Consider the following 9,698-nt stretch of genomic DNA (forward strand, 5'->3'; position numbering starts at 1 on the left):
GTAGCCAGCCAGGTAACAGTTTGTAATGTAGATAGAAATGATACCACTAAGAGGTCATCCAAAGAAGTTCAGTAAAGACCAGAGGTAACAGGGCAGAATCAAACTTCAAATGTATTTTAACTCAAGCAGACAAGCTCTTCCCAATCCCCCTGTTGGGAGTAGTCTGGTGTATTGGAACGTGCCTGCCCTCTGAATGGAATGACTTGGTAAGAAGTACAGCAGGTTCTCACATCTCGGCATAGGCACTTTCACACAGGCTGCACCTTTGGCTGTTGGGGCATATCAGTCTTCATCTGTGGGCTCTAATAATGCCAACCCTTCACATGAAGGCAATAATGAATGTAGAAATTTCACTGGAAAAAAATAAGTGGTTGCAAGCCCCATCTCCACTGTCACATTCAATGCACAGGTTAGAAGCATCAGCATTGTTCATGGCGTTACAGAAGACAGATTGAGTGGAGAGACACGACGTGTGGGAGTGTTGTTGGCTGACAATGACGCAGGGAGGAAAAAGGGAGCAGCAATATCTGTGGATGAGGTTTCTCCTTGGTTGCGAAGCTGTAAGATCTGCCGCAGCAGGGCCTTTCCTTCTTCTCTAGTCTGAAAACAATTTGTAAAAAAAAAAAAACAAAACAAAACACCTATGGATGGGTGGTTTCTGGGTCAAATTCAGTATGTAAGCAGTATAAATTATAGTATTCTGTCACTCTGTGAGACTGTAAGCTATAAAAACCACCCTAATTTCTTTTTTCTTCTGCTACTTAAAAATGTTAAGATACATCACTTTTTTTTCTTAGTCTTTCCTCCTTTTACTCATCTGATTTGCATGTTACTTTGGTCTTTCACATAGCAGTACCATCAACCACTGAAGCTGTCTAAATATTCCATCAAAAAATAGACTGGAGAAGCTTCAAATAAGCTGAATTCAGGTGTTCCAGAGTTCCAGACAGCTTTGTTAAGGATAGGCCAAACACCTTGCACTCATGGTTAGTGCCTACCACCAGGCTGAGGTTAAAAATTCGAAATTGCCCACTTATAGATACAGAACATCTCAGTATACGGCATCACATACAAACCCCAAGTACTACTATATCCTCTGCACTGTCTACATACAGAAGACGAGAAAAAAAGAAGTTATATGAGTACCATCACTACACAGTGTGTGAGTCTGTGACTATTTAACCACATCCTCACCACTGAGATTGAGATTTTCAGCAGTCTTAAGACTGCCATGTGGAGCCTCAAATTCTTTTATTTAGTGAACACCAATGAGACATGGTTCAATTTTACTATCTACACCATAATCATAAGCAGCATTAGTGATCATCTATACAACACCACCACTCAGGATGTGACCTGCATGGCAGACAGCCCTCATTCCTTCAATAAAGGATTCCTTCTACTCTGAGGGGAGCCAAGATCAAGGTCAGAGATCCCCCTAAGAAAGAAACAAAGAAACACATAAGACTGTGCAACTACTCACATCATTGAATGCACAGCATTTCTGAGCACATGCTGATGCTTCATCCCAGAGCTTACACTTGAAGTAGTACTGGGCCAGGTAACGGAAGGCAGTGCTGACCTCCAGGTGCTCCACTATCTCCTACAGTGAGGAGGGTAAAAACCATCATCTCTGAGTGCCTTCCAAGGTAGTTCTATACAATGTTTACTTCTCATTTTATTTTCAAGATATCATCTTACCCCACAGGAATAGATATCCTGGATGTATTTGATATAGCACTGAGCTGCCTGTTCAGATTCATTCAGCTGTTCATGCAGCCTAGAAAAGGAGAAAAATGGGCCACTGGAACAAGACTGCACACTGTTGAAGACCTTCGTGGTCTATCAGAAGGTACCTACTCAGCCTGACCTGGGATGCACCACCACAGTCTTTTCCTTCATAATTTGCAAGACATGCACAGTGCACTGCCCCTCATGCAAAGAGACAATCCAGCTTGAGAATATTTACATTACCAGGAAGGGATACCAGATATTAATTGCTAGAAGCAGTGGTAACCAAAGCAGGGACCTTTGCTTACTCTGTTACATTTTAAAGCTTTTAACAGACCTTTGCCATCCTATTCTAACTGGTTATTTCCTCCAGTGCTCCTTATTCCCCTGCTAAATCCAATAGTCTTTGTACAGCAGCTTCATCTTTCACTTGCCCTTTTCCTTCCCCTTCACTTTTTCCACTTTATGTTACTTTATCCCCACCAAAAATTAGTGCTGATGTCAATGTTCAAATTTATTTTAGATCAGACCCTTTCCCAATGTCACAACCATATACTGGGGAAATTAAGAAAAAAAAAAAAATCAGTCCCCAATTTTGTACATCAACCATCATGGATTGCTTTAGGTCTCCATACAACAAATACAATTGTTAGTACTGCCTGCTCAAATCACCTCAGGATTCAGAGGTTGCTTGCAACCCACATTATGCTATGATACCGTCTAGTTATCCTGAGGGAAACTTAAAGCTAAAGTGGGACACCAGAATTTGCAGTCAGTACAGACCTAAAGATACCAGTTATTACACAGCTCCAAAAGCAATACTACCTAACAGCAGTTCTACTTGGTTTACATTTAGTATTTTATCATTAGGTATCAAAGTGCTAGTTGCATTTAACACAATATTGACAGTTCAGTGATAATACATACTCACTTTGCTAGTTTCACCAGTGCCATTTTCTCCACATCTCCCACAGCATAAGCTCTCCAATAGCACTGTCAAGGAAGGAAAGTTAATCAAGCACACCACAAAAATGACTACAGTGCATGACACATGCGAGCAAGACAGAAACAGAAAACTACACGGCTTTCCAGCAAAAGGGCATGTGTCATCCGTAGTAGACTGTTTTTATTTGTCAGCTGTTCTAGTTACATTGCAGCAGAACTTCCCCAACTGTAACCGCCTCAGAAATAGTTTCAGTAAGCTCCTAAGAACACACTGTGTGCATTTCCAGTAGCACGAGCTACACAATTTTGCTGCAACTCTACCTAGTATCCTGGGAGACATCCTAATGTGTTATTCCACACATCAGTTCTTACTTACCTTTTTAGCTTCCACCAACTGGTTGAGTTTCTCATAGCATTCTCCTAGAGCAACCAGCATACGAGAATCGTTTGGTCTGTAAAAGAGCAATTCCTAAATGTAGTTTAATGGACAGCCAGCTAGCTGATCTCAGGGCAGGGGCAGGAATCTACACCTGGCAGTACCTGTGATCCTCTCTTACATAGAACATCACTTGTACTCCTGACCAGCATTCCTCAGCATTTAACTGACAAAGCCTTTGTTAATAGTTAACTAATAAAACTAAGAGGATTTGGAATAGTGAGACTGCACAAATCATAGTATTGATGTTCTCCCTTCCCCAACTTAGATCCTGTGTGTAAATTTCTTAGCTAGCAGCAAGCACATCAGAGTGAACACCAATAAACATGGCTCCATTCTCAACTCTACCTGAGCTGGTGGGCCCGTCGGTAGTAATAGAGACAGTAAAATGGCATTTTGAGGATTTCATAGGTTTGCCCCAAGCCGTACCATGCTCTGTAGTCCCTTTTGTTCACCTCTATTGCATGTCTGTCAAAGTAAAGGAGAAGAACTAGTCAGAAAGCAGTCAGGATCAAAACCAAGACAGAGTTCAGCAAAAGACTAACAAAAAATAGAAGATACTGCTTCAGTCCTTATGCATACAGACTCAAACACCATTTTGTGCAGTACATGAGAGATACCTGTAAGCCTGGATAGCTGCAGATGTGTTCTTCATTTCCATATACTCATGTCCCATCAGTGTCCAGGCTCCCAGATAACGGGGATTCAGTTTCAAGGCCCTCTGGAAATAGAGTGCTGCTTTTTCATGCTGGGAACGCAAGCTATAATAATTCCCTAAAGCAAAAGTCACAATATTTAAATAAATTAAAAAACAAACAAAAAACTCAGCAGAGAAGTAGAAAAAAGCTGGAAGAGGTATTATCTACTACCTCCTAACTTAAATTATGAAAAGAAAGAGTCCTATTAAAGGCAGATCTGATTCACAGAATGGTAGGGGTTGGAAGGGACCTCTGAATATCAGCTGGTCCAACCCCCCTGCCAAGGCAGGATCACCTAGGGCAGCTTGCACAGGAACGCATCCAGTCAGGTTTTGAAGGTCTCCAGAGAAGGAAACTCCACCACCTCTCTGGGCAGCCTGTTCCAGTGCTCCAGTACCCTCAAAGTAAAGAAGTTTTTCCTCGAGGTGGAACTTCCTGTGCTGCCATTTATGCCCACTGCCCCTCATCCTATCACAGCGCACTACAGAGAAGAGACTGGCTTCATCCTCCTGACAGCCACCCTTCAGGTATTTATAGACATTTATAAGGTCCCCTCTCAGCCTTCTCTTGTCCAGACTAAACAGCCTCAGGTCTCTCAGCCTTTCCTCCTATGAGAGATGTTCCAGTTCCTTAATCATCTTCGTAGCCCTCCTTTGGACTCTCTCCAAAAGTTCCCTGTCTCTCTTGAACTGGGGAGCCCAGAACTGGACACAATACTCCAGATGAGGCCTCACCAGTGCAGAGTACAGGGGGAGGATAACCTCTCTCGACCTGCTGGTCACACTCTTCAAACCTCAACAGACCTAATAGCAGTCTGTTCTCCATTGTTCTGGTCAATCCTTTTCCAGTTGTACCAATCAATTAAGACCCCATCCCCTTGGCCTTAAAACTTAGGTCATGATCTAACAAACTAATTTCCCGGTCCTGACACACCATCATTTCCATTGGAGTTTCAAGACTGTAAAGGGATTATCAGCTACAGGGGCCTTCATAATGATTTCTTCAACTCCCTTCTGCACTGATAGTATTACAGCAGCTCTTTCAGAGAGAAATGAGGGAAAAGGGTACTCTATCATTTTTAGGCTGCCTGAATCCATGTTCACCAAGTGGGTTTGATAGCCTTGCTGGCTGATTGTTTTCACAACTGTTTCTAAGATTTCCTCGCACAGCCTGCAGACAGCATAATAAGAACATGTGAAAAAGCTGGCTCTCACCAATTACACAGCAGGTCTCAACACGATACTTGTCTATCTCACAGAGATTGTGAGCCAGGTAGCTCAACTCAGGCTTCATGCTCTAGTGAAACAAAGAAATGAAAGTGATGAGAAAAGGAGCATGTTGTAGTTTCAAAGAAAACCTAGGCAGTTAGCAATGCATACATTGCCTTTATTTCATTGAGTTGTGTGAAACACAAAGCAGAAGCTGAAAGCCTATATTCAGAGAGGCTAGACAGCACCGGCTGCTTTGCCAGTGTTTAACATACGTCTGATAAATACCATCATTATGGAAAGAGTGCTTACCCGTACATACAGCAAGTTGGAGAAAGTGTCCATGTTTTCTATCCTGTAAGGATCTTGTTTCCTTAGCTCATTAAAGATGGATAAAGCTTTGTCAATATCTGAAGAAAACAGCAGATGGGAGAACAAGAACTATATGCCGAGTCTGCATTAAGAGGCTCATTCCTACGAGTTGGTAAGTATCACTGACCTCGGATATTGTGGTAGGCAACTGCAATCTGAGAGATGATGTAAGTGCTTTTGGAAAATCCTGCATCAATGAGACTTTGATACTTCTGCAGAGCCTCCTCTATCAGCTGCAGCTCTGTATAAATGTGTGCAAGAAAGAACTCTTTCATCCATGTATCTGGCAAGGACAGGAACTTCAACTACCAAGAACCAAAGAAGAGGAGGAAGAGATGACAATCAGTAATATTCTAAGAGCCACCTGTGGCAAAGAATCCATTATCTTCCCTCCCATGATTTAGTAGACGGTCTCAAGGTAGGAGGTTTTCCTGCAATCACTTTCTTAAAACATAGCACCAGCTACAAAAGAGCATATGGGGACCAAGAATTAATATTGGTTTCTTCCACGGGAGACTAAATAATGCCTATAAATTGAGAATACTGAAACAGGAAAAGAGCAGTAAGACATCCAGTCTAGAAAGCAGTACAGTATGGACCACATAATTCTATTTAGTCACTCCCGATCTATTCCTACAACTGCTGAAATTGCAGAAGAATTAAAGCCATTTCATTTGGTCAATCAGCAAAAAAATTACTGTCTTCAAATCTGACAGCACCTGGCTTCTGCTTCAGCCACTGGCCTTACTTCTCCACTAAATTCACAAGTCCTTTGAAAGACTGTACTTTCTTCCTGTGTTTGAACATCAATACCATTATCACTATTTTTGATGAGCTAAGTGAACACACTTCAAATAATCTAATCAAAAATGCATTTCCCTTTTTCCATAAATAAGTAAGGCTCTCTTCTGTGCCACCTCTACTTTTTAAAATATTCCACCAGCCAAAATGGAAGAATTCTAGGAGCGGCCTCATAAAATCCAATGCATAAACAAAAACAATCTATTTTGCTTTTATATCTAAGTTCAGTTCTTTGATACAGTTCATCTTATATGTGTGGCTTTGTATTTGACACAGGGAATATCTTCATTTGTGTTTTAGTTTTAAAAGCAGTGATTCTATACATCCTTTCAGGCCACAAAAAGTGCTCAATAACTGTGGAACTAGAATGAGTTTAAGGGGGGGGGAGAAGAGAAAAAAAAGAAAAAAAAAGAGAGAAGTATCTTAGGAGAATCTCCTTCATGTGACAAGGCAATAACCCTGCTAACAACTACTTCAGAATATGTGAATTAGCCATTTCTTAAACCACTTTGTGAGTGAATGATAAAAAATTAGCCCTGCCTGTATAAAGATTCTCAAGCTACAGCATTGCAAGCAATTGAAGAAAAAGAGGCTTTAACAACATGATTTACAGTTTTGGATTGCCTTGCTTGATAGAGTCTCACAGAATAAAGCAGTGGGCAACATCAATCTTGTGGCAACTGAATTATTGGTTACTGAACCAGGTTAAACGCTGGAATTTGTTACCACATCTTGGTATCTCCCAAGTTTTACCATCTCTTTATCTGTAATCAAGTTACAAAGTTCCAGCCAGGCTCCCCAGTGCAAAGGTAAGACGTGTGCAGCTTCAACAAATACATCTATTGCTTCTTTCACCAGGTCCAGCTTCCGCAGCACGACACCATACCTGTAAAGAAAGTTATCAAGTTAATCAGAATCATAAAACTCTGCATTTCCACGCAAATAAACATGAATACATTAGAAATACATGTGGACACTTACAGATAAAGACCAAATCCATCCAGTTCCCGTGCTTTGTGTTTCTTGCTGAGCTCAACTCTCAGTTCTCGTAGAGCTTCATTTTTCACCTGTCCTTTTTCCAGAGGTCCTGCACAAAAAGAAAGTCAAACAGCTAGCTTTCAATCAAGAGTCTTACCACAGCAATTACAAAGTCTAGGGTATATTCAGAATCATCACTGACATGACCTGAAGGCTTCCCAGCCTGTGATTATTTTCCTCTTTAAAAAAAAATAAATAGAAAAACCCCACTTAGCCTGATCACCTGCTTCAAAAGAATAACTAATAGATGAAAATCTATAACCTGTATTACACAGAATCACAGAATCACTAGGTTGGAAAGGACCTTTTAAGCCAGTGAATTGAGAGACAATGAAAGAAATGGTGTTACAGCACACTATTATCAAAAAATTGAGGGGAAAGCCATCAAACCAAGATGTTTTACATGAAGAGGTATTACTTGAAGCTTCATTATGTTGTCTTGTGCTCCTTGACACCAGAGACTTACCCAAACTATCCACTGTCTCATCATCCTTCTTCTTTTCCCCTGACTGTGGAAAACAGAGGAAAACCAAGATTACATTACGATACTGTATTCCTTATGTTTGCTGCAACGCTAGCAGCAGCATGCAAACTGAGTTTTCACAAACATCACAGTTCTAAAAAGAACACCCCTTCCCCCAACATATAATTTGTATTTCTGGGTGGTCATTTGGAACAGAATAGGCAAAAAATAAGGTATGCCAGGGACGGGTAGGAAACAGAGGAGTTCAGTGCCAGAAGGCAACTTTTCCTTCTATCTTACCAGGTATCTAGAGTACATATACAAGAAGTAAGCTTTCTGACTCTTGCAGCCCCGTAGAAAATAGGCAGCCCTGTCATATTCCTTTAGATCAAAGTAAGACTTGGCTAATGTATAGGCATCCAAATCACGAGCATCCTCCTGCAGGGACACAGAAGAGTTTAAGGCCTCAGAAGCTATGACATGCTTTAAGAAAATCACCTAGTTACAAACATATCAATGCAACTGCACTGAAAGATAAAAACGTAGTTTATTCATTCTCAAATATTGCTTGACTACCATTAGAAAAGTCTCTCCATTCCCTCACACGATCAGATTCCTAGTTCTCAAATAATGAGTAAAGACTAGTTAGAAACATTTAAAATAAACAGTGATATTCCAGAAAACAAATTGTGGCAAGCTGCCAGAAGGCATGAATTAGCTGTTCAAAGAGTATAAATGACCATAAATGAGAAAACTACTCAGGAATTCCCTATCAAACAACACTAACCGACTAATTTAAATGCGAACATTTCCTTGGTAGCTATGCCTTGAAATGCATTTATGACATGTTACACTGCTGTAATTTAACAAAACAAGCATATACCTAAAAGTCTTACTGTACACCTACAGAGGTGGGGATTGAGATACAACCTGCTTCTCTTGGGTCCTAAGGAGGGCAAGTTTAATGACACAATATAATTTGTATCACAATAAATTTTGGCCTTAATAAAGACGAATAAAAATAAAAATTAAGTAGCACGATTTCAAATTTTGCTTACAGAGTATCTCATTCAGGGCATAGCAGCATGTAAAATGGAACGCTTTCACCTGGGAAAACATATCCAGCTCTGTCTGCCCCATTAAATAGAGACTAGAAGGGAACTTCACAGCATTATAAAACAATCAATGCTCAGAACAGCCTCCGGCACCTAAGTTTTTTAAAAGATCGCTATCACATATTTTCCTCAATAATTGTAGATACGATTAAAAAGCAGTCCGCGATCCCTGCCAGCAAGAAGAACTACAGCACCTTCTCTTCGAGCTCACAACCACTTCTACACCCACGAGCACACAACGGACTCAAGCCCGCCCCACCCCGCGCGCGCGTGCCCGTTAGCGGCGCGGCAGCGGGCCCCGAGGGGCCGCAGGTCGCCAGAGCCGCAGTCGGCCGGGTCACCTCACCCCAGGCCGTACCTCTGTGAGCGCAGGGGGCGGCGGCAGCTCACTCAGCGGCAGCGGGTCCAAAGCAAAGGCCAGCTCGGAGGCCCTGCGAGGAGAAACCCGTTAGCACAGGGCCTGCCGGCCGCTGAGCCGGGGCCCGCCCGCGACGGTCGCCCGCCTGCAACACTCACCACTTCCCGCTGTGCTGCAAACCGCGCTCGCGGCTCCGCTCCGCCACACTCAGCAGCTGCTTCTTGATCTCCCGCAGGTCCGAGAAGTCGCTGCTCCCCAGTCCCGCCGCCACTCCCGCGGCCGCCATCCCGCCGGCGCGCCTGCCAGCCAATCACAGCCCCGCACACTGAGCGCTCGTCCACTCTGTAGACGCAGCCTTCTCCTTGGGTGAGATCGAGCCGCCTCGCTCCCAATCAAAGGAGGCGCACTGAAGCCTTGGCGTCTGATTGGTCAGTCGTCGCGGAAACGCGTTCTCACCGCGTAGCGCTCCGCACTGGCTGCCGTAGCGGGAGCCGTTCGCGCGGCGTGGTGGGCTCGGCTCGGTCTCTAGGGTC

The 9,698-nt window shown here is 42.8% G+C and overlaps 1 protein-coding gene across 1 annotated transcript; it reads right to left on the reverse strand.

Moving 5' to 3' along the window:
• Positions 1-233: 233 nt before the first annotated feature.
• On the reverse strand, positions 234-9,451 carry CDC23 (cell division cycle 23; the record flags this gene model as incomplete). The annotated part of the gene is made up of 16 exons (XM_082006342.1): positions 234-600; positions 1,484-1,603; positions 1,702-1,780; positions 2,663-2,724; positions 3,053-3,128; positions 3,461-3,580; positions 3,733-3,886; positions 5,025-5,106; positions 5,331-5,428; positions 5,518-5,695; positions 6,945-7,077; positions 7,173-7,278; positions 7,696-7,738; positions 7,993-8,130; positions 9,166-9,238; positions 9,324-9,451. The coding sequence occupies 16 exons, from the start codon at positions 9,449-9,451 to the stop codon at positions 430-432; spliced, it is 1,761 nt and encodes a 586-aa protein (XP_081862468.1). The 3' UTR covers positions 234-429.
• Positions 9,452-9,698: the final 247 nt, after the last annotated feature.

The sequence above is a fragment of the Phaethon aethereus genome (assembly GCF_964289735.1).
Source record: "Phaethon aethereus genome assembly, chromosome: 14".
Classification (NCBI taxonomy): domain Eukaryota; kingdom Metazoa; phylum Chordata; class Aves; order Phaethontiformes; family Phaethontidae; genus Phaethon; species Phaethon aethereus.